Below are 25,663 nucleotides of genomic sequence, written 5' to 3' on the forward strand. Positions count from 1 at the left end.
GTTAATAGCTCCTTAGTTGTTAAATTAAGTGTATACTTTTCAATCCATATCTGCCACATTTGATCCTCTTTGACTGTATCTGCTTCACTTACCTTTAGGATGTCTTCTTGCTCTGCTTATCCCTTAAATGTTGGTGTCCCCTGGGTTCTGTTCTCATTCTACACACTTCTTAGGTGATCATAACCACACTAGTGTTTTCAGGTGTGATATTTAGATTTTGGAGTCATAATGTTTTTGTAGTCCATGTCTTGCTTCTCTTGATGTTCTGTGAGAATACTGTTTCTGGAGTTGGACAATGCAGTCACCTGTCAAATATTCGTTCTAAAATACAGCTCTGATCATGTCACTTGTCTACTGAGAGCCTGTAAATGGCTCTCCAATGCCCAGTTCCTTAGCATGGCATAAAAGGCCCTTCATGGTTCTGCGCTTGTCTTCCTCTCCAGGCTTTTTCTGATCCCTTCTCACCCTCCCTCCATAACCCTTAAACTCAACCTCTGTGTTCCACTGGTCCTGAGAAGGAGGCCTGTTTTCTGTTGTCCCTCTCTGTCCCTTTGCGTGTGTTCCTCCCTCCACCTGGAACAAGTTACTCTTTTTCGCTTGGCCAGTTACTCAAAAAAATGTGTCATAAAACCATGTTAAGCAATGGTGGCATTAGTAGAATAATAATAAGAAACAACATATATGGAATGATTACTCCATACCTGGTGCTGGGCCAGTTGTTTCAATGTACATGGTCTCATTTAGTCCTCAAAATAGCCCTATGAGAGAGGTAATATTTCTGTATCATAGAAAAGGAAATGGAGGCTCAGAGAAATTAGTAACTTGCTAAAGTCATAGGATACTTATTGGTGAAATTGGGATTTGGACCCAGGTTAATCATGCTCTAAACCCCATGTACTTTGCTGGTGACAAGTTTGAAGAGCAGTGCTCACTTCAATGTATATATTCTGCTGCATTTATTAATGACATTACCTTTTAAATGCCTTCTGTATAGCTTTATTAGAACTATCGTATTGTGTTGCCGTTGCATTTTTAACTGCTCAGATAGAATAAAGGCCCCCGGGCCGGCACAGTGGCGCAGTGGTTAAGTTTGTACGTTCCGCCTCTCGGCGCCCGGGGTTCGCTGGTTCGGATCCTTGGTGCAGACATGGCACCTCTTGGCACGCCATGCTGTGGTAGGCGTCCCACATATAAGTAGAGGAAGATGGGCACGATGTTAGCTCAGGGCCAGGCTTCCTCAGCAAAAAGAGGAGGACTGGCAGTAGTTAGCTCAGGGCTAATCTTCCTCAAAAAAAAAAAAAAAAGAATAAAGCTCCCCTATTAAATAGATGGAATACATTTATTAGCATTCAGTATAGATTAGTGTTGAAAACTGAACACATTGCCCAGGGACCAAGACACTCATTTCAGAGCCTCCTGCGCCTCCTTGGCTGCTCCTACCTGCTCTCGCTGCTCCTCGGCCTCTGCCTTTGTTTATATGTTTGCCTGACTCCCTGTCTCGTGTTCTCCCTTTACTCACTGTTCTTTCCCTTTCACTCTGCCTTTTAGTTTTTCTCCCTTTTTCAGCCTCCTTATCTGTTTGTCGTATATAGATGAAGGTATTTTTCCCTACATTCTATGAAAATTTTCAAACATATGGCAAAGTTGAAAGAATTATACAGTAAGCACTTGTCTGTCTACTACCTGGATTCTAGATTTTACTATGTTTGCTCTATCACATATTTGTCCATCTGTCCATCCTTCTCTTAGTCTTCCTTTTGGATTGCATTTCAGAGTAATTTGTAGACATCAGTGTACTTCCATGTAAATGCCTGAACATGCATATCAGTAATTAGAGTTCAATATTTGCTTATGGTGTTTTTTCCTTTATTATAAAATTTACACACAAATCTTAAGTATACATTTGCTGAGTTTTTTTAGATGCGTACACTTGTATAACCCAGATTTCTAGTGAGATACAGAACGTTGCCATCACTCCACATGTTTTCCTCATGACCCTTCATGGTCAATCCCTGTCCCCACACCCTGAGGCAGCCATTGTTCTGAAATTTTTCCCCACTATATATTCATTCTTTTTCACTTCTAGAACTGTATATAAATGGAATCATATAATATGTATTCTTTTCTGTAAGGCTTCTTTATCTCGGCATAATGGCTTTGAGAGTCATCTGTATTGTATTTATCTGTAGTTCATTCCTTTTTATTGCTGAGTAGTAGTCTAGGAGATAAGCATATAATAATTATTATTATTTTATAGAGAATTTCAAGTTCCTTGTTCTTGATTTCTGAGACTAGTGAACATATTTTACATTTCTCATTTTAAACAGCAAGAAAATTGTTTTATTAAATATATTTGACTTTCTTCTTTTCTTTGGAAGGAAGATGGTATGTCTTGATACAGGATTCACCTGCCAGTAATAATAGTTGGCTGTGTTTTAATGTTGATTTTAAGATTTTAATAACGATCATGATTTAATAAACTGTAGTTTACCTTTAAGGAAAAAAGGTGTTTTTGCAATAGATTTAGAAAAAATTGCATATATTAATTTATTTTTATCTGACCCATTTTTGTTTGCTGCCTTTAATTTGTCTTTTGACACAGGTATTATTTATTTGCAGGCTTTATTCCATTGTTACTGTATTTATAGGTTTTCTTCTCCATTGGGAATTCCTCTGCCTTTTTTCTCCCTTCCCCTAAGTTTCAAGGAAAAAAACCTGTGATGTTTTCCCTCTGCGTAATTTCCCCCACAGCAGGTTGCGGTAGTTGACGGGAACAGCAGGCACGACTCTCAGGACTGGGTAAGAGCAATTGAAGAAGAGGAAATGACCCTGTTTGCTGAAAGTAAAGAGAATTTAAGTATTGCTCATTCCTCCTCAACTGCTCTTCCCAAGCGTCTGCGTTCCCTGGGGGAGGTTATGTTCCAGGTTGTTCAGTTCATCATGTCAGCGGTAACCTGCAGTAGTTTCTCACTCATTCCTAGGCCTTTTAGCAAAGAGTCTGCTAATAAAAAGTAGTGTGAGGAAGGAGGCAGTGTAGTATAAAAGTTGTGTCTGGAGTCAGACGGAACTGACACTTCCAGCAGTGTGACCTTGGGCTCTCTGAGCCTTAGGTTCATCTGTACAGGACCTCACTGGACCATTGAAGGATTAAGTGAGATAACTGCAAAGCTCTTAACAGTAGTGCCTGATAGATATAAGGGTTCCATAAATGCTAGTAATTGTGAGTAAATTTGATATAATAAATACTCAGTACTATGGGAGTTAAAAATGAAGTGCTTCTGGTCCTTGGGTAAGAAGCAATTCAAGAGACAGCCAGTGGGGAAGGAAGACTAGGATCTGCCAGGTAGTCTAATAAGATCTGAGCTTTTTATTTATCTCAACTTCCATGTGTAACAAGCTTGGAAAAGCGTAGTTTAAGACTGACAGACATAGCCACAATAGAGGCAGGGCACGAGCAGTTAAAACCAGCAAGCCATGTCTGAACCATTGTCCACCTGATTTGCGCTCAGATTGCTCCTTTCATCAGGGGGGACTTTGTGCTTGCTCATCCTGGCTCTGGTCTCTCTCCCCATGATTTTGGCTGGGGAGCCTTGGCACAGCTTCTCAACTAACCCTCTTGGCTCAGCAGTTAACAATGGCTCTGCTCCTGCTTGGTTCAGGCTTCTGGTTCTCAGCTTACTCCTTTGGCTCAGTGCTTTTGGCACCAATTCTGCCACCCATCTTGGCGTGTGACCCGGGACTCCCTCCTATTTATTTCTGTGGAGCATCTAGCTTCTCAGCTTAGCCAGAATTTCTGGTACCTTCTTGGAGGTTTTTAAATCCTATAAACACTATCAATCCCTCTACATTAAACGTGTAAAGCGAATGTGACACTATAGCAGTGGTCGTAGGCTGTGTGTCCCTAGGTTTTTATTAAGATTGGAGTTTTTTCCCACATGGGAACATTAATCTTGGTTACTATCCGTTGGCTTTCATGAGCATTGATGGGAACCTACCTTTCAAATTCTGGAGTCAAAAACAATTGCTTAGAAGAGGTAAAAATAAATGGTTATGACTTGGCCTGAGGGATGTGTTCAGTGTCATTCAATTTTATTGAGATCTTGGTAATAATTAATAATAGCTAACAATCTGTTCTTGTCATGTGCCAGACACGATTCTAAGTACTTTACATTTATTAAATTCCTTTTGTCTTCCTAACAAGTTTATGAGTTGGTTATCAATCTCATACTAGTGTGAAATTAATAGAAATTAATCTCACCTCATACAGAAACTGAGGGACAGCAAGATTTAGTAATTTGTGCAAGGTCACGCAGCTAGTAAGAGTCAGAGCCATGATTCAAAACCAGGTAGCCCTCATTGTAATCTCTCTCATGGCTCCTGTGTCTTAGGTGGCATGGGAGAAGTGACGAATGAAGAACGATAAGCTGAGGTTGTGTCATGCCATAAGTCTGTATGGCATTAGGTTGATGTTACAGTGTAGTGCTTCAGACTTGGGCTTCCAGTCAGTGGGATCTGGGTTTGAGCCTTGCCTTTGTGACGTGCTGGATGTGTGACTTTGGGCAAGTTATTCCAGCTTGCTATAAACTTCAGTTTTATTCATTCATACAATAACTCACAACATTATTGTGACACTTAAATGATATAATCACAGCTCCTGGCACATATTAAGAGCAGCTACTTTTACTATAGATGTATAAGACACTGTGCTATGTCCAGTTTGAGTGGCACAAAGTAAATGTTAAGGGTGCCTAAGGAAAAAGATTAAAATTAAAATAGCATAGTGAATCCCTATGTACTATCACCCAGTTTCAACAAATATCAACATTTTACTAATCTCATTTCATCTTTCTCCTTTCCTTTTTTTCTTCTGGAATATTTTAAAGCAAATCCCAGATATTATATCTCATATGGTTTTACCCATAAATACTTTGGTACCTTATCTTTAATAAGTAGGGACTTAAAAAAATTACAGTGGCACCATCATGAACCTAACAAAGTTAAAAATCTCTCATGTCATTGAATATCTAGTCTGTGTTCATATTTCACCTATTGTCCCCAAATTCTCTGTTTTATAGTTTTGTTCAAATCAATATCAAAGCAAGTTTTATACATTGCATTTACTGTCTGTCTCTTAAGCCTCATAAACTATAACGCCTTCCTCTTTTTTATGGTGTTTATTTATTTTAGAAACCAGGCCGGTCTCACTTGCCCTGTAGAATTTTTCATAGTCCAGATTTGGCAGATAACTTCGTTATAGGGTTCAGTGCTGTGCAGAGCCATATTGGAGCCTGAGGCAGAAAGAAAAATCAGTAATAAGAGTGTGTCTTTATTTAAAATTGTAGTATTGTGTTCATCATGCATTTTTTGCATTCATTTTGGTTTTTTAAAGTATTTGTCTGCATTACTGTGTTGTTTAGCACTACCTTACATTTTGCGCTTGAGGCAGGGCCTTACTCCCCTCATTCTGGTCCTGTCCATGAGTTGTTTATTCTGTTCCTTTCGCGCGCCTGTGTCTTGTAATCTGGTGATTAGATCCAGATTCTAGAACTTTGCTGTTCAAGTGTGAACTGCGGTCCAGAAGCACAGGTCACTCCTGGGAGTTTATTAGAAATGCAGAATCTTGGGCCGCATCCCAGACCTGCTGAGTCAGAAGCTGCATTTTCACCAGCTTCCCAGGGGATTAGTGTGCACAGTAAAGTTTGAGAAGCACTGCTCTGGAGGCATAATTAGAGTCAGGTTTAATTTTTTGGCAAGAATCCTTCATAGGCATGTTATGGACTTCTTACTGTATCACATCAGGAAGTTCATGGTGTCTGGTTGTCTTGCTTTAGGGGATATTGAGATTGATCAGTGGATTCAGATGTGAGGAGCCCGATCCACCTGTTAGAAAGTTAAGGATCACAACATCTGAGAGTTCACTAGAGCAACATGGTTAAGAGGAGGAGCGGCTATGTGGCTCTGAATGTCGACTTTACACTTACCAGCTGTGCGGCCCTAGATAAGGTAGTTAATTAACCTCCCTGCGCTTCTGTTTTCTGTCTGTAAACTGGAGATCATAGAGTACCCATCTCATTGGTTGTCATGCAGAATTTCTTAGAACAGTGCCGGCACAAAGAAAGCTCTCAACAGAAATAGTGCTTCTTTTCCTCTTCTTTTGGCTTTTCTTTCCTTATCAGAGAAAACATCATAACAAAGATGTCTTTTTATTTGGGCCTTGCAGAGTGAATCGGACGGTGTTCCAGGTGATATTAATGACTTGAGTCTAGGCAGAAGATGGAAAAACACAGTGTATTTTGGGGGATCAGCAGAGAATATGACTTGACTAGAGTTGCGTTTTTTCAGTAGAATGGGAGAAAAGGGCAGACTATGGAACTCTTTGGCTTTAGGCAGTTTGTAGTATTTGGTGAGCAGTGAAGGCTCAGTGAAGATGTTTATGGAGAGCAGAATGTTTGTTCTCATGAACGAAGTGGCACTCCGGAAGTTTAATTCGGCACCCCCGTGCAAGAGACATTGGAGGGAGAGAGCTGTGCAGGCCAAGAGGACGTTTCAGTAGCTCACGTGGAAGGTCAGAAAGGCTAGAACCAGAGTGTGGCATTAGGAGTGGAAAGGTCAGAGGGCGGATATGAGGTCGTGATGGTGTGAATTATATACCTGAGCATGGGCGCTGTAGGCAGCAGACTTTTGGTTTGGATGTTGCTTCTTATTAGCTAGTGACCTTTATCAAGTTACTTAATCAACATAACGTCTGTGCCTCAGTTTCCTTACTGGGGTAATGGGGAAAATGAGATCTGTTTACCAGGTTAGTTGTAAGGAGTAAAGGAGACGATGCATGTCAAGCCTGGTACTGTGCTGCCTCATCATTCCCCCTTGGTAAGTGCTAGCTGCTATTATTACGGGGCGACTGATGGGGCATTTGGCTGAAGGAGAAGGTAGGAGAAATCATTTTTTGGCTTCAGGACTAGGAAAATTGGTGATACAGAAAGAGGAAAGTTGCCAGGGAGAGTTAGTTTAAGGAGCAGGCATTATATTCCCTTGTAGATATGTTGAGTTTGAGACCCTGACAGGATATCCAGGGGGACATGTGTTAGATTCCAAGGGTAAATTGTGCATAAGCCACACGTGACTAGACCTGTCTTTTTTCTTTTGGTGCAGATTATGTTGCAGTGGTGTCTTGTGCTTCACTTTTCAGCATCTCTGGGTTCTGGGTGAGCAGATGTTGGACCTTGACATCAGCTTAGATTAGCTCTGATGTCAGGGGTCTGGGGCCTGGCTGGGTCCGCAGCAGCGGAAGGTGATGAGGGCTTTTCCCTGTTTCAGATTACAGTCCTAAGAAAGCAGTTTGTTTTGCTTTTTAAGCATTTCAAGGTTCCTCTCTCTCTGCACAGGGTAATCCTGAAATTTGGGGTATTAATAGGTGCTATTTAAAGAAGCTCATTTATGGGCAATTAAATAACGTGCCTGTCAGCCCAAATTTGATAGGGAATAAGGGAACCTTTTTCTTTTTTTTAAGTGCAGTGAAGTTTAATTATATTCCTTTTCCTTTCAACTCTTTTGTCAGATTATTTAGAGAACAGATTTCTTTTTTTAAAAAAATTAGTATTATTTATTTTTTTCCTCCCCATGTGTTTATTGGCAGGGTGGGGGGACTGAGATGGAAGGGCAGGAGGTATATTTAAGTTATATTTTGTTTCATTGATTTTACGTAATTTTTAGGGATATTTATATTGGTGGTTTTAGCTGCTCTGAGCATTGCAGAGAGAATAATCATAGCTGATACCACAACTAACCCCTCTTTAGGTACTAACTGACATCTCGAATATTTCTTGTTGCAAAACAGCACACATACGGTAGTAGTAGCTACTAATTTATGAGTGTATAGGTCAGAAATTGTCCAGATCTGCCCTATATCCTGGAGCCCAAAGTAAATGCCACTTTATGTATGCTATTTATAGAGACCAACTTGTTGGGCAGGATGGAGATAGGAAGGGACTGTCTCTTCCTACCCTTTCTTCTTGAATAGCTGTCATAATCTCTGTGTAATCTGTTTTCTGTCTTCTCTTTTTCTATGTAAATAGATTCAAGTACCTTGTCTATAATTGGTACTCAATATATGTTTGTTTGTAATTGTATATGCAAGTGTGTAATGGTTGGTAGAACAGAAAGAACTAGTATTTTGGTTGCCTAGTGAAGTTAATGTTATACAGTATGTGGAAGAAAAGTATTTGGCGTAGAATGTTTAAATTGGGTTGTTGGGTGGAAATGAATGGATAGAAAAAAGAGCAGAGAGTTGAAGAAGTAAATGAATGTCAGTAGAATACTTATGAGAATTAGGTAGGGGTAGAAATCATTAAAAAAGTGGCTGGTGGTAGCAGCTCAAGCATTGATGCCCTTTAGTGGCAGCCAAAGCATTACCTGATGGGGGTACGTTCTGGACTTGGGCATAAACAGCAGCCAGCCTGGGACAGTCCACAGATCTCAGCTCCTGTGGGTATTAGGACAGCGGAGGAGGAACAGAAACTGATATTAGTGGAAAGCTGAGGCTAGAATAAAAGGGTGAAAATAGAGTAATTTCATGTTCTAAAAGGAGAAAAAGAGTGAGATATGAAGATATAGGCTTCCCCCATTTTCATTTCTCCTGTCAACAGAATGAGGGAATAAACTGCAGAACCCATTTCCATCTCTCTGCTTGGTGAGAAGTTCCATAGAACAGACCAGAATGACTAGCATAGTTATGTGAGAGGACCTGTCAGGCGATGCTATTTTTATTAAGTCGTTTCCTATCCTGAAGTGGAGGAGGAACAAATTGTGTAGAGAAAAGCTGAGAAATTAGAAGGTACCTGAAATATCTACAAGTAGTGGCTTGTCCCACCGAAGCACTTACACAGAAGTGTAGACTACAATGGCTGCGAGCTGAGCAGATTGGGAGAAGGAGGTTTTTGGATTTCTGTACTTCAGGGAATGAGAAAGAATAGGCGCCCACCCGGAGCTTCACTGCCGCCGAAGCTATTGCTGTAGGTGGGGCCTTCCCACTGGGGACAGAGACGGGCTCTGTGTCTGGCCAGTAAGTGTTCTTGAATCAGAATTAAGAGCAGGGTGAGATTTAGTTGGGCTTTGTCCTAATTAGCCCATTTGCAAGAAAGAAAAAAGTATGTCACTGCAGTGGTAGACCATGCATTGAGGTGACCATAAGTGGTGGCATTTGCCTGTGTGTATGATTAAACAGTGGACAGAGCTTTATTGATCACAGTGTCATTTGAAGATGCCCTTAGAGAAGAAAACAGAGATAGCGTATTGAGAGGAGAAATGCCATGTTGAGAAACAGAAGACTCAAGTTCTAGTGCTAGTTCAAGTTTTAGTAACTTCTGACTAATGGTGGGCTAATCCACAGGCAGAAAGTTTTCTCAGACTAGATCAATTAGTTACTTTTCAGGAGCTCAAAGGAGATGGCATTGTTGAAGAGTACCATGCTTAAGTGAACGTACCAGCATCACTTGGGGCTTAGAGACGTGGGGTTGGAACTACATATGCTATGTGTGTGGCATCTCTTTGCCCAAATCACTATAGTGAACTTTGTTACTAATGGGATATTGTTACATCATTTGGTTGATGGGGATCAGGGTGTGTGGGGAGAGATTGAAAAGCATTGGGCTAGATAAATTCTAAGAACTCATCCAACCTTAAAATTTAGATTATTTGGAAACAGAACTTAGGCTGGGATGCCTTTGATAAAGGCATTTTATTTGCCTGGCTGCTGTAGGGCTTTTAGACTTTGACAAAGAAATAAACAAAGATAGTAAAAACAGGGATTGTAGACCTGAAAATTGCTGTAAATCTTCAGGAAGCTTTGGTTAAATAGTGGGTAAATTTTCGTCTCTGGGGTAAATCACCCATCTTCTGTGTTAAATGGGGTAGAACATACTTTGGCAAAGGCCTGCTGGGAGGATTGACTTTATTGATTCATGAGATACTGCAACCTTTTTGTACTGGCTCGTTCCTCAGCATAGCTATTTTCACGAGATTTTTAATTTCAGTGCTGAATTGTTCATTCTTGCTAACTCTGGACTTCCTTCCTTCCCGCCTTCCTCCTTCCTCCCTCTCTCTCTTCCTTCACTTCTTAGCAAATAGTCTTGGGAAAGTGCTCTTGGCTTGCTTTATATTATTATTAAAAGTGTTGATCCTTGCATTGTTAAATATGTTACCACCAAGTAATGAAATCCTTCCAGAGGTACTATTTGACCTCAGAATTCTTGAACGCAAGTCTGGAATACTTTACTAGGCCAGAAGGAAGCGGTGCCATACACTTATCCTTTACATTTGGTAGTAGACTTGAACTTTGTTTTTCTTTTGCTAAACTTTTCCCCATCAGCAACACAGAGGATGGAGTTTTAATGGCAGTAATTGCCTGTGTGGCTCCTTTTCTGTCCTCTTTTATGCACTGAAATGAAATGAAGATAGTCACCACTTAATATATGGTTACCAATAGAATTTCTTCCTGACCCTTTATAATTTTATAACATTAGAGAACTTCTTTATATCATTGTACTTGGGAGATAAGAAGATAAAATTTCTTAAGTAGCAGGTAGCACATCATGGGGAGGTCTGGAGAACAAGAAAACTTGTCATCCTTTGGCTAATTGGAAAGACCAGATCAAAAGGCCCTAAAATCCTTATAAAAATCATTAACATTTTCATTGTTCTCTTGGAGTTTCCAACGTATCACACTACCCACTTTCTTCTATCCAGGTGAACATTCTTTAGGTCTGGAAGATCAAGCATTCTTCCTCAGGGGGCTGCATTCCCTCCTGCTCAGTCGCATGTCTTTGTCTTGGGCAGAAATGGTCTGAATTCCCATGTATGACCAAGGCTCGCTGCAGCCGCCATTATCTGTTTGGGTGGGGAGTTGAGGGTATTGGCGGGGCGATGTGTAGTTTGAAAAAGCTCTCCCATTCTGCGCATGAGAGAACCACTTCTCTGAGGTTCATTTTCATCTTTGCTTCTATTTCCACTCCATCCCTGCTGTTACATGGACAACCAGTGGGCACTGCCACTGGCAATAGAATGATTAATTGTTCTGGAAAGCTTGGGTAAGTTGAAGTAGTTGTTATGAGCATCTAAACTTGAAATCTGTTTTGTGTAAAGCAAAAACTGTGTTTGCATGCACCAAGGGAAAAACTGGTGGTAGAAATTGCTGTACAATTTGCCTCTAGACTATAGTGGGAAATGTCTTTTTTGGGAAATAGGATGGATCAATGTGATTTTTCTCTTCATGTAAAGTTGTTATTGAAGTAACAACTTATCTTATTTTGCAGTCCTAAAGTAATAAATACAACGTTTATGACTCACAATAAATTGAGAGCATCCCGTTTCCTGTGGTAGCAGGCATGTTCATATTCTTTTAAAGCCTCCGGCAGAGTGACATCAGCAGACTTTTTCATTTTCTAATCCAGAAGCTTCTAATTTTTTCTGTGAAAGAACCTGCATTTTAGTACTGAGCAGATCTTCAGGGACCCTTTCTAATATGACTACATTTTGTAGCACCTCTTTTAAATTGCCTTAAACTTCAGTTCTCTCAGGAGACAGCATGATGTAGTAGAAGGAGCATGGGCTTTGAATTTATGTACGGTACTTGTTTTGTTTTTTTTGATAACAGGGTCTTCAGTTCACATTCAGATTCTTGACGCATTGGCAATCTGGAATTTCTCTGATAGCAGACTCAGCCTCTGGAGCAATTCTTGTGATGCTTCCTGGTTTACTGAAAAGAATTCCTCACTTAGTCTTTCTAGAGGATACTAGACCATTACCCTCCCCCAAACACACACACACAGACCCTTGGCTCTTCTTGATCTGGTAAAGTGCCCACGACTGCGCTAAGTTTGTCGTCTTCTCCGGTACTGCATCACAGTGATCCCTCCTCTTGCCCTTTGGTGATAATCACACTGAAGAACCATCCCAGATGATCTGTTGGTTTAAGAATGCCAAATACTCATACGAAGAATAACCTTAAGTTTTTCCTACAGCACAAAGTCTGCCTGCCTGAGCACAGTGAGTCAATCTCTCCTGTTCAAACATTTGTCACTTATTTATTAAACAGGTATTTATTTAGTACCTTTCATCTGCTTGAGTCTGTGCTGTGTGCTGTGGAAGAGAAAAGGGTGAATTATCTGTGACTTCCAGATATTTATAATCAAGGAAGAAAGATAAGACAAGAAAGATAAGACAGTTTTGTGTGTGGTGGGGTAAGGGGGTAGATGGTATTGTGTTTGGCCTTCTGTTTTTTTAAGGTGAAAGGGGATAAAATGATCAGATCCTTGGAGGGGTAAAGTTCACTGTGTCTTTTAGGAACAGCAAAACAGACAGTTTGCCAAGAATAGAGGCAGTATCAAGGGCACGATGGGAGAGAACATTTTTCCTCTATCCACCACATCTTTCCTTTGGCTTTCAAATGGGGTGCAGTCTCAATTTACTGGAGATTGATTTGGTGTTCCCTGTCAACTGTCCCAGTGCTCCTGGTGTCTCTTCCTGCTGCTTCTACTTCTCACCTACTCATATAGGTAATCTTATCCATTCGCATCCCGTCTGTTACCATTTATCTTTAGTCAAGATCACTGTCTGGAATTCCAGACGTGTTTCCAGCTGCACCCTGGACACTTCCACCTGGACTCTCACCACTATCTCAGATCGACACATCCAAAACTAAACGCAGCTTCCTCCCTCCTAAACCTGTACTTTCTGCTGCATTCCATCTCTGTGAATGGTAGCACCTTCCGCTGGATGGCTCAGGGCAGAAATGTGGGCACCATCTTTGACCCCTCCCTTCCCTTTAATCCCCACAAGCCAGCCGCTAAGTTTACCTCCTAAATGTCTGCTGAATATGTCCTCTCAGTCCGCATTGCACCATCTTGGTTCCAGTGGTCATCCTCACTGACCTGTATTCCTGAAGAACCTCCCTGGTGTCCCTGGATTCAGGCTTCCCTTTCACCTTTGCCTTCTTCACACTGCAAGCGGAATGATCTTTCTACAGTGTAAATCTGATCACATCACTTCTCTTCTTAAAACCCCTTAATGGCTTCTTATGGCCCATAGGATAAAATCCACATTCCTTAAATAGCTTAAAAGGCCCTTGGTGATCTGGCCTGTACCTCACTCCTGAGCCTCCTCTTTCGCTGCTCCCCACCATGGCATGCTGCCTCCAGCTGTCCTGAGCTACTTGCCGTTTCCTATCTTGGTCATGTTCTAGCACTTGAGGCTTTTAACATGCTGTTTCCTTTGCCTACATTCTCCTCCCTATTTTTTCCTGGCTACTTTTTATTTATAATCCCCTAGATCTCAACTTCACTGTCACTTCTGGTAAAAAAGCCTTCTCTAATTCCCTTGAGGCTAGGTTAGATACCCTATTTTGTGCCTGTTTTAGGGAGCACGTGAAAGTCAAATCATATGATGATTGCCTGTTGAATCGTGTTTCTTCCCTTCTAAACTGTGAACCTCGTGAGGTTCAACAGTATATCCCAGACACGTAGCACAGTGCCTGGCATACTGTTTATCTAGAAACACGTCTTTTACTATATCACCGATATTTACCAAGAGCTGTTCTTTGCCTCTTGATCCTAAGCAGCTTCGGGTCAGGACCAAATCTTGTTCATTGTACCATACCTGACATTTTGTGTTAAAAGAGTTTGTTTCACCAACTACTTTTGGGAGCTTTTCGCACCTGAACTTATAAAAACATTATGTGAAGGTAAATTTTAAAAGTTATATTAGGGGGGCCGGCCCTGTGGCCGAGTGGTTAAGTTCGCGCACTCTGCTTTGGCGGCCCAGGGTTTTGCCAGTTTGGATCCTGGGCGCGAACATGGCACCACTCGTCAAGCCATGATGGGGCGGCGTCCCACACGCCACAACTAGAAGGACCCACAACTAAAAATACACAACCATGTACTGGGGGGCTTTGGGAGAAAAAGGAAAAATAAAATCTTAAAAAAATAAAATAAAAAATAAACAGAAGAAAGTTATATTAGAAGAGACTAGGAAGTAAGGTGATTAATTTAATAAGTGTGCTGTAAAGCATACATCTGCATGAGTATTGCCCATTCAGTATTGTCTGCAGTTAGGAAGAAAAAGCATTAAAGCATTTGCTTTAGTGTCGGGTTGGCATGGGTTTGAATTCCAGCTCACCCACTTAGTGACCTTGGCAAGTCAGTTTCCTTCTCTGAGCCTCAACTTCCTCATCTGTAAAATGAGAATATAATGCCTGCCTTGCAAGGTGTTAAAAAGTTTAAAGGTTTATGAAAACAGCTGCCATAGTGTCTGGCTCTATGAAATTTAAGCTATTTTTTCTCTTACTCCAATAAGCGAATGAGAAATTATAAGAAATAATGCTGCCATTACTGAAACGTTTTTTGGAATTTCTTTTTTGAAATAGTTTTCAGAGCTTGCTCTAGACTATTAGAATATATCAATGGGAGCAATCCTTTTTTTTGAGGACATGTTTGATTTTTAGAAATGGCTTGGTTCAGAGAGCAAGATCAAGATGATTAATAGCATTTTTGATATTTAAAAAAATTAAGTGTGATTATCATGAGATTTTCTTTTGTAGTATCTAAATTGGTACATAGTCTGGCTTTCTCATAGGTGGCGTTGACAGCATATTCCATTTGGTACGTTAAGATCCAAGGAATTAACTATCAAGAAATCTTTTGATTTTGAATAGCACTCTGATGAATCAAGCAGGATTAGTAAGCTCAAGAGAGCTGAGCTCTTTAATGATGTACTTAATCACAAGTTAACCATCAAAATTTTACTTCTAGCAAAAAAGAATTTAGGAAAAAATGATCCAAGAATACCCATATTCTTCTATATAGTTGGGGCTATTCTCTTTTCAGCTGGGTCCATAGGAATCAGTGTGGCTGAAATGCAGTAAGGAAGATGGTGTCTACTCATGACCCGAAGGAGGCTCCACAGGCTGGGTTCGTAGGATAAGACATCGGAGACACGGGTTATTTCATCGACTAGGAAAAAAGATTAAAGCAAGTGAGTTTGGAGGAGCACAGTCATGTGAGGCTGGAAGTGGTACCCTCGGGGTAGTGTGGAAGCTGGACTGAGGATTAGCCCAGTACCGGGGGATCCAGTGACAATGCCCAGATTACTACAAGGAACCTAGTTTTGTTTCGTGATCCAGTGATTACTGAAGATTCAGTATTTTACTTCATCATTGTATAGAAGGTCATGACTGTGAGGTAATCAAGTCAACTATAAAGGGTTATCGACGTGTTAATTATTTTTAAATATTTTACTAGTTTGTGTCCTCAGTTTACCTCATCTTGTGTGTGTGTGTGTGTGTATATATATATATACACATATTTGTTGATATGATTCACTGAGAGCAATTGATGGAGAGACATGTGGGAGAAGAGCAAAACATGAATATTTGTGACTCTTGGGTGGGGGAGGGGAGAGAAGCTTGTACAGCTCCCTTTTGCAACAGGGTCATAGTGGTGCAGTGTCGCTCAAACAAGGGGGGACTGACCCTGGCAGTAAAGGCAGCTTGTGGGCCAGACTTCACAAGGGGTTGGTCCTGCTAAAATCTTTGTTATAGGACAGCATGTGCTTTTGAGGTACTGGCGTCATTATTTTAATGGAACGTTGTCTGAGGTTTCAGATGGGCAGCACTGGTGCTTCCCCTTGGATAGTGCTTTCTTACTGAAGCTGACTGCTCTGTGAAATCTAGGGGTTGTTCTCCAGCCTGGCTGTGGAAGAAAATCATTGAGCAGCCTTTGACTGCAACTATGGCAAAAAGCAAAAGGTTGTTTGATTTCTTTTAGTTCAACCTTAAATATCAAAATTAGATTAGAATTACTGTAAAAATGCAAAATTCAAGGTCTTCGATGTTATGAAAAAGGTCTAGAAAGAGAATTTAAGTGAAATAACCCTTTTCTCCTTTTAATTCTTTGCTATAAATTGTGTATTGCTCATCCTTTCTGGGTATTAGTTCTCTTAACTGTTGTTAACCAAGTTGAAATCATGATCTTAGCAGTGCTAGCAACATGTGTTAGATTTGACTCGTAAGAGGAGAAAATTCTGGAGCCAGGTCGGCAATTAGCCATTTAAAGTACTCCTTTGGTATAAATGGCATAAACACATGAGCACGTTTTACGTTAATCATCTCTGTAAAATCCCTTTTGTCAAGTAAGGTAACATAATCTCAGGTTCTGAGGATTAGGCTGTGGCCATTTTAGAGGGAGTGGGTGTTATTCTGCCCACCATGATATGGAAACACTTAACACCGGATTTCATTCAGGGAAAATATTTTTCAAATACGCCCATGATTTGCTACAGATTTTTAAGAAACTTTCACTTGGGTATTTTATAGGGAAGAGTTAAACATATTTTCAAAAAAGAAAACAAATTTTATTTGTTTGGATCTCAACCTACGTATTAAAGCTAATATTCGTTCTCTCTTGTTTACTTTAATAGTGATAACCTCCTAAGGAGAGCAGCCTGTGAAGAAGCTCAGGTAATGCCATTTACTGTGATAGAATTAAAACCCGCCTTATCTCCATTGTGCAGAAAACTCAGGCTGGTCGGTCCTGCACAGTGCCTTGCATCAGTGCTGTTTGGGTATTTTTTCTCCTATTTGGATGAATCAGGCTGAGAGCCAGCTCTGAATAGAACTCGAGGAAGCTAACCATCTGGTGAAGAGCAGCGCTAACGCCCACCCTTTTCGACTTGTTTACTTCTGGATTAGTCCTAAAAACACAGAAGCGGACTGGTTGGAGCCCTGGGAATTTGTTCGTGGCTGTGGTTGTCCCCAATCCAAATTATCATTCCCGATCCAAGTAATCCCCAAAGATATCAGTTCAGAGCAGGTGTTACCGCTCAAAGTCAAATCTTCTTAAAACTGTTGATTCATATTTTTAAAGCCTGTCTCCTTAGCCCAACTGATTCATACCATGTGCATTGTTATCCCAGTCCCATGATACTGCACTTAAATATTCATACATCTGAGTGTGTTAGTTATAGTTGAATTGTGAATCCTTTCAAGTTTGTCACATTTTTGTTCTTCCTTCCCCTCCAGATTTGTACATTATAGCTTGCAGATGAATTTTCATGACTGAGTTGCCTTTTTGTTATATATAATTTAAGCTTATAATATCAGAAATAACCAAAAAAGAAACATGTGAAGTAAAAAATGATAAAGGTATGATGTGTTTAGTAGGAGAGTAGGGTGGCAAACCTCATGTTTGTTTCTGAAATCTTTTCCTGGGTGACAATGACAATAGTCTTAATAAATTCCTCTCTGAATCTGCGTTTTAAGAATTTGTTACTTTTTTGTTTGTTTTATCTCATATGGCTCTAAGTGGTTTTGGAAATCAATTCAAATAAACTTTAATATTAAATTTGAGGTGATTTCCACCCCAAGCTAATTTTCCATTGGTAACTGGAAAATTCTCTTGGGTGGGGAACCCTTTCTTTCTCTCTTTAAGGAAGAGGGGTTTTAGGGTCCTCTCTTTCTTATTTAAGGTAAATGCCTCCACCTCTGTTCCGAGTTCCGTTTCCTCTTACTTCTTCAGAGACCATGTTCCTCTAGTTATGTCCTCCCTCTCATATATGTACCTCTTCCCAGCCTTCTAGTTCTCCGCTTCCCAGCACACATTTAGCTTCTTCATGTGACGAAAGGAAGTGAATTCATCCTTATAGCTTCCCTTAGTTTCTTTTCCTGTTTTTGTCCTTCCCTTTACAGCCTAAATTCTTGAAAGAATATGATTTTTTTAATCTCACATAACTGAACTCACTATAGTCTTACATAAACTCCTTAACCAACTGTAAACATGAGACTTGAGTTGCAAGTAGGTAAGAATTCTAGAGACTAAGGAACCAGGATGAGGAGGACAATCTGAAACTGTAGATCTGGAACCTGGTAGGCCAGAGAACCTGCTTAATTAAATAACTTCTGACTACATTCCAGAAATAGCATGGATGGAAAAAGAACAAATTATAATTGGAGATTTGGCAGCAAAATGTTAAGGTCTAATTCAGTAAGAGTGAAAACAGTAGAAATTTATAATGTACCAGAAGCTTTTTACAAAGAAACAGTACATCTTTCTCAAGTCTTCAGAACAAGTTTATTTTTTTAAAGCAAGAAATAGAGAGTGGAGAGAAAGGATCCCCAAGGGACTGTCAGGGAGATTGTGGATTTAGAGTCAGTTATTTAAGAAAAATCTTGCTATAACTTTCATTTTTCTCCTCTCTTTACTTTGTACTTCTGTACTTGAATTCTGCCTTCTTGGCCCAGACTTTCTCCCCACCATCTAAGACTTGAAATTTAGCCCTTTTTGGTGCTTTCCTGCTCTCATTCTTTTTGTTGATCATCTTCTCTCATCCGTATGTTATATAGCAATAGGTCCCAAAAGTTCCAATTTTGACTCACATCTAGTCCTCTGTGCCTCTTCATTCTGCCTCATCCATTGTATGCTCTTTAGAGCTGATGGAGTAGAAGAGGTTTGGGTTTTGGAGTTAGATGTAAATTTTAGGCTTGTAATTTATTAACTGTGTGACTTTGAGTGACTTAATCTTTCTGAATCTTGATTTTCTAATCTATTAAAATGAGAATATTTAATACCTCCTAGGTTTTTGAGCACTAAAAATAATGTGTGCGAAAGTGGCAAATACTAGGTGCTTAGTTAGTAGTAATGACATTTCTTGTGCCAGTTGATGCTATTTAGTTATACAAGGTTGCAAAGAAGAGGAGGCAGAGTATTAGGTTTATTTTTATATGTATAAAGATATGAAAATTAATTGGTAGCATAAGGTTCTTTATGAGTGAGCTTTAGTAATAAAGAGGAGAAAAAGATGATACTCTGAAAACTAAAGACAAATGGATTAATTTCCCTTCTGATAGGCTGTGGCCTTATTAGTTATGTGTTTATAGTAAACCTAGCCACGTTTTATAGAGAAAAGAAAAGTTACTTACCTCTAGTAGGTGAAGCAGGATTTTTTATTATAATACAAAATTCAGCTTATTGTCTTATTTATTGTATAAATAATGGTACACTTTTGTTGTTGTTTATGGTGTTATTGTCAATGTGAAATAATGAATATTTTTTTTCCCCAGAGTAAATAGCATATCTACTGGAAGTAAATTCTTTTAGAATGAAAGAATATATGTGATCAATAACTGGATAAAAGGACATTTAGTTACAACATTTCTTTTTTCCTTTTTAGGTGTTTGGCAGTCAACTCATTCCTCCCAATGCACAAGTGAAGAAGGCAACCGTCTTTCTCAATCCTGCAGCTTGCAAAGGGTAGTTCAGTGTGTGATTTGTTACATAATCAGTTTGTCTAAGGGAAAAAAAATCACAGAATATCAGGCAGCTGGTTGGATTGTATGGAATCGGAAGAACTAGGTTCCATTCCCTTCCAGCAATAAGATTCATTTGTAATGTAGAAATAATGGTTAATGAGATATAACTGTAAAGCTAACTGATGCTTAGCAAACTTGTCTAATTGAAGTTTAATAATCATTCCAGAATTAACACTCTCAAACAAGTCTTATCTGCCTCCTTGGGAGCAACTCCTGCTGCTATGATGTAAATTATTAGGCCGTGTCTATTACCAGATGTTCAGAGATGGCCACGAGCACTGTGGACTTGTGAGATCAGAAACATTCTTTCCAAAAGGAGTGAGCCTAGGTCTTGAAGGTAGGCAGAGGGAGAACACACAGTCTTCCCAACTGAGGAAGTGGCCCAGGGCCAGGGGCCTGGAGACAGGAGTGACCAGTTGTGTCTGTTGCTCTGTTATAGGACAGTCAGTAAACTGCTCTGGCTGGGCTGGAACAGTCATGTGAGGAATTGTAGGAATTAAGGTGTGAAGAATAGTTGAGACTTTAGTTGGTAATGATGTGTCCATATTCATTTAGTGTAACAAATGTACCACACTGATGTGGGATGTTGAAAGTGGGGGAGGCTGTGTGTGTGTGTAGCAGGGCAAGGGGTATGAGGGACCTCTTTGTGCTTTCTGCTCATTTTTACTGTGTACCTAAAAACTGCTCTAAAAAATAAAGTCTGCAGGGGGCTGGCCTTGTGGCGCAGCGGTTAAGTGCGTACGTTCCGCTTTGGCAGCTCGGGGTTCGCCTGTTCGGATCCCGGGTGCGGACATGTCACTGCTTGGCACACCATGCTGTGGTAGGCATCCCACGTATAAAGTGGAGGAGGATGGGTATGGATGTTAGCTCAGGGCCAGTCTTCCTCGGAAAAAAAAGAGGAGGATTGGCAGCAGTTAGCTCAGGACTAATCTTCCTCAAAAAAAAAAAAAGTCTATGAATATTAAAAAACTACAGTGAGCAAAACAATTTTTTTTACAGTATTAGTTAGATGCAAATCAGTTGGAAAGGTGAATAAAAAGACCTCGATGGCTTTTAGAATAAATCATTTAGACTTTTTAGTTATTTTAAAAAAATAGTAAGAATTGAAAAAAGATTGATACTTTTTATTTTCTCCCTAATGACCAGAAAAATTCTTTTTGTCTTTTCTGAGGATGAGTAAATTAATAAATACATATTAGATTGGATCCTATAAGATCTGAATCAGAAGACATTAAGATAACAAGAACAACCACAAAAAGAATAGTTTGGACCAGCTTGTAAGTTATAAGGTTAATATTGTCTGAAGTAAACCACAGGGGCTCTGAAATAAATTTCTCTCACCATTTTTTGGGAGGCAGTGAGTGTGGTTTCACAGATAGTGACGACTTATTTCTTTGTAATTCAGTAGTTTAAGATATTTACCTATAGATTGTCTAAATTGGCTTCAGTCCTCTGCCGAATTGAATCATATTTGCCTGGCTTTGTTGGAGCCACTTGCCTCCCCTATAAACATACCAGTCATAATGCCTATTGATCATTCTTGTTTAATACCAACAAATGGACGGGTCCTAATAACGCAGTCAAAACACCCAAGATAACTGAATAGTCAGTGGTGACCTATGGCAGAAGCTAGCAGAGAAATCTGGGCTTCAGAGTTTGAAGGACCAGGTCTTTATACTCTTTGCTGCTCCATGATACTGTGAGAGTTAACTTCGTAAATCCTCGGCTTATTCATCTGTAAAATGGGAAAAGTAATAGCACACACATTATAAAATTACCATATGGAATAGATGCCTTTAGGATTAAATGAGATAATGCCAAGAAGTGTTAGCATTATTTCCATTTCATAGTAAGCACTGGATGAAAGAAATAAAGCTGCTGTTTTTGTTGAACCATAGACTAGGTTGAGAACATTCTCTACTTTGCTCTCCCTCTCTTCCCAAAGGTGCCTGTACCTCTCCTGCCTACCATAATTTAACTGTTCTAAGTCCTATTCCTTTAGAGACCTAGTAAGTTAGTAACTTGCTCATTCTAATGAAGAAATATATGGCTGTTTAAGCTATAATCATTCATTTTGAGTTCCTACTTCTAAGAGATATGTACATTTAAAAAAACTAATAAACTACTTTTAGAGCAGTTTTAGGTTCTGCTTACATTTTTACATGTAAATGTATTTGCATTTTTAAAGGTGGATTCTTGTATAAGAGTACAATATTTTTATCTAAAGGTGAGGCTAAGGAAAGTCTTTCTTTTCTAAATTCATTGTCCCCTTTAACAAGGTGAATGCCCACATTCTTCCAGGAAGCAACCACTCGGAAGCTCTCCAGCATCTTTTTTGAAAGCTTTCACTATTTAATTGACTATTTTTGTCATTTTGGCTCTGTCCTGACACAATTCATGATTTATCATGTAGCTATTTCATTATGTAGTACTGGTTTAAAACTACATAAGAGCTTTAAGAAATAAGGTAACTGTGTTTAGCATAAATAAATAATATGTTAAGGAGTAAATTTTTTTGTGTGTGTGTGAACCTGGAAATTGCTCTAAGTATTAAAGTTTTTATTTAGCTCTGGTGCTATCTCACCCTTAATTATATAATAATGATGCATTTCTTACTGGTAACACTTGTTTTTCAGCTTTTTATATGGAAGAAGGAAAAAAAATGTCTTCACTTTCATTTTAGAGATTTTCTGTAGCCATGACATCACAGAAAGGCCCACATGTTCACATCTTCAGCTAACTTGGAGGAGCTTACAGATTGGTTGGAAGTGATTAATATAGCAGACTGAGACTTCTCCAGAGTTTTGCTTCTCAGAGATAGATGTGATCCACTTCTAAGTGATCCTTTCTTATCAATCTAGTAATGAAAGCAACCCTGGGAGGAGAAATGTTTGTAGTGTCACTAGCTTAGCCCGTTATTGTTGAGTTAAGCCCCAGAAATGGTGAGCAGGGAAGGAGGCATTTCCATTTAGCCTTTCATGTTTATTCTGATAAGCATTCAGAGCCATAGAAAAGGTATGGAAATTTGTTTAGTTTGCTTATTACCTGCTCAGGTAGGCCCTTGGTGTGAGATATTCTTTTGAATGGTTCTTCTGAAAATTTGTCCAAGCTTCTCTATTTCTACTTTAATCACAATAAAAAATGTTTTGTCTTCTGTTTGCTAATTGGTGGTTATTCTTTTTAGTTTAAAGAATGTTAAATTTGATCTATCTCTAACTATACATGCTCCTCATTATCTACCTTTGCATCTCTTTCTAGTATAAAGTATTCTGAAGAAAGTCAAAGCATGTATCACTGGTAAAAAAAAAAAAATCTTTTTGAAAGAGGATTGAGTAAATGTGGATGTAAATGTTAGATGTTTGGCATTGATTGTTTTGAAAGTACTAGTTTTTGTTTGTTGTCTTCTGATGTGATAGTTGAAAATATTTGAGTGAAAGACAAGTCAACTGATTGTATGGTTAGCATTTATTCAACTTTGAGACTATGCCAGCGGGGACTTTTTGCAGCTTCTGTGTTCCTTGATTCCTAGGCTGTTGTTTTGAATCCTGACCTAAATTGAACAAGAGTCACTATCAGAATGATGTGCATGATACTTTTAAAACACGCAAACTCTTGTAAGCCTGTTTAATCATTTCTGTTGTTACAAGACATCACAATTGTGTCATTTCCTTTTCCTCAGAATTCACGTCTGCGTTTAGGGTGAGTTTATTCATTCATTCATTTGTGCGTTAATTCATCAGATACTTATTGAGTATCTTCTAAGTGTGGCAAACATAATGCTAGAGGCCAGGATTCAAGGGTCAATAAGATTTGGTGTCAGTTTTTGCAAGACTTCCAATCTAGTCCCAAAGACTATTTTACAAATCACCGATCATCGTGCTATGTGAAAGCTTCTAACAGAGGTGTGTGTGGAGTCATAGGGCAGCACAGAGAAGGGCATGACTGTGCCTGGGAATGTCGGACAAGCTGCTGAGTATCCAATAGTTACATTAGGTAATTTTGAACTTTTCCCTTTCCTAGCAGAAATTCTGTCTTCATGGAAAAGAATTTTGCTCTTTCTCCAGGGATTTCACTACAAGGTTAAAAGTCAAAAGATAGAGATACCCGTAGTATTTGAAATTGTTAAAAATGATGTATTTCTACCCCAAAGGTTGTGTCCATTGACTTAGAATTAAGCAATATCTGTTTGGTTCAATCATTCCTTCAGGCCATCTGAAAAATGTTGTAGTAAATACATTCTTCTCCTTCCACCACTGGAATATAAATAAGTTCCATGAGGACTTAATGCCTTATACTTAAGTTACAAGTATTTTTATCTGCTTCGTCCCACTGTATCCAGCTCCTAAATCTGTGTCTAGCACAGAGTAGGTGCTCAGTAAATATGTGTTGAAGGAATCAAACACTGTTGCCTGCATGGAGCCGTATCTAGTGTACATTCTTCGTCTCGAGGAACCACTGTGAACTGTAAGCATCCCAAATGGATAAGAGCTGGTTGTGTTAGACAAAGGGTAACTCCTGGAGGCCCAGCGTGAAAGAGTCTCCGTTTCTATCCATAGAAACTCATCACTCGTTGTTAAACTTCCTATCCTTGAACAAATAAAGGAAACCTGTGCTCCTTAGTCTGTTTCTTGTTCTATTCTAGAGAAGATGGTTGGGATTTTTCTTCTTCCTCTTGAGAACTTTTGTTAAAATATTTGTATTTTTTTCCTTTGTCTACAGCAAAGCCAGGACTCTATTTGAAAAAAATGCTGCCCCGATTTTACACTTATCTGGCATGGACGTGACTGTTGTTAAGGTGAGAACTGCTCCAGAGTGTTGATTTTATCCAGGTTACCACTCCTTACAACATATCCTCTTCTCTTGACTTCTTAGCAGAAGTCACTTAATCACTTAAGAAGACAAGAACAGAGAAATCAATGTTGTGTGTTTGTTCTGATAATTAATAAAAGCAATTTTGTTTTTTCAAAGCATTGTCAGCTTTTCGTTTTCAGAATAGAATTAGATGGAGGCATGAACGTGATTCCTTTCATCTGAAAGATAGGATGTGGAATCATTGTCTTTTGGAAGATGAAAGTTGTTGTAGCTGTAAGAATTCTTGAACATTAAAAATTAGTTTAATTTCTTGGTAGTTCCATAGACAGGCAAATATTTTCTCTCTGGTGAGGAATTATCTCTGATGAGGAATTTTAAATGGTAAAGCTTTAGAATTTGCAAGATTTAGGTAAGAAGAAAAGGGGACAAAAATAAGGTAGAAGGAAATGTGCTATTTCAGAAGATGCCTCAAGACTCTGCTTTGTTGACTTTTAAGTAACGTGTGTGGTGTATACATAAGTACATGTATTTGGTGAAAATCACTCTGTTAACATGTTTGTAAGTCTATGGTTTATCTATTTTTAATATTACCCCCTTTCATTAAATCATAGAGATTACAAGTCATTTAGTCCAATTTACCATGTAGTGTTGAACTCTCTTCTCCACCTTGTCTGAGATGGGGTCTTCCAGTTGTCTGCCTCCAGGGATGGGAGAAAGGGGAAGAAAATTAACGTTTATTTGAGTACCTGTGATGCATGTTACAGACTCTACATATGAGGGATCCTAGAATGTTATGTAAGACTGGTAGTATTTGTTCTTTGAATGTTTGGTTGAACTCAGGAGTAAAACCATCTGGGCCTGGAGCTTTCTTTGAGGCGACATTTTTTTTTTTATATTAAATTTCCTTAATGGCTCTAGAAGTACTCAAGTTCTATTTCTTCTTGAACTAATTTTGGTAAGGTAAATTTTTAAAGGAATTTGTTCATTTCATCTAAGCTTTCAAATTAATTGGCATCAATTGTTCGTTTTATCCTCTTTAACTTTTAAATCTCTATAATATCTGTAGTATCTAATTTTCATACTTAATATTGTTTATTTGTGCCCTCATTTTTTTTCCTCTCAATAGTCTAGTGAGAGGTGCACAATTTTTTTTTTGAGGTGCATCAGTTTAATTAATCCTTGCCAAGAAATGTTTTTTTGGCTTGTTGATCCTCTCATTTGTGTTTGTTTCATTAACTCCTTGTCTGTCTTTATTGTTTCCTTCATTCTACCTTCTTTGGATTTTTTTTCTGCTTTTTTTCTTTTTTTGACATTTTAACTTGGATGTTTATTTGATTAATTTTCACCCTTTTTTCCTAGTGTGTTTATTTAAAGATGTAAATTTCATTCTACTGTTTTAGCTGCATACTAAAAGTTTTGATCTATATTTTCGTTATGATTCATTTCTAAATATTTCCATCATGATTTTTGTTTGGCCTATGAGTTATTTAGGTATGT

The 25,663-nt window shown here is 39.0% G+C and overlaps 1 protein-coding gene across 4 annotated transcripts in view; it reads left to right on the forward strand.

The window, feature by feature from the left end:
* Positions 1 to 25,663, forward strand: part of AGK (acylglycerol kinase) — an 87,088-nt gene that overhangs the window by 11,117 nt on the left and 50,308 nt on the right. For 3 of the 4 annotated variants that reach the window (XM_008526725.2, XM_070617992.1, XM_070617991.1), the window contains 3 exons: positions 16,468 to 16,507; positions 19,216 to 19,295; positions 24,074 to 24,149. In XM_008526725.2, coding sequence (XP_008524947.1) covers positions 16,468 to 16,507; positions 19,216 to 19,295; positions 24,074 to 24,149 — 196 coding nt within the window. Of the gene's footprint in view, positions 1 to 6,668; positions 6,871 to 16,467; positions 16,508 to 19,215; positions 19,296 to 24,073; positions 24,150 to 25,663 lie in introns of those variants that run through there. The other variant, XM_070617993.1, reaches the window with a different exon arrangement.

The sequence above is a fragment of the Equus przewalskii genome, chromosome 4, assembly GCF_037783145.1.
Source record: "Equus przewalskii isolate Varuska chromosome 4, EquPr2, whole genome shotgun sequence".
NCBI classification, from domain to species: domain Eukaryota; kingdom Metazoa; phylum Chordata; class Mammalia; order Perissodactyla; family Equidae; genus Equus; species Equus przewalskii.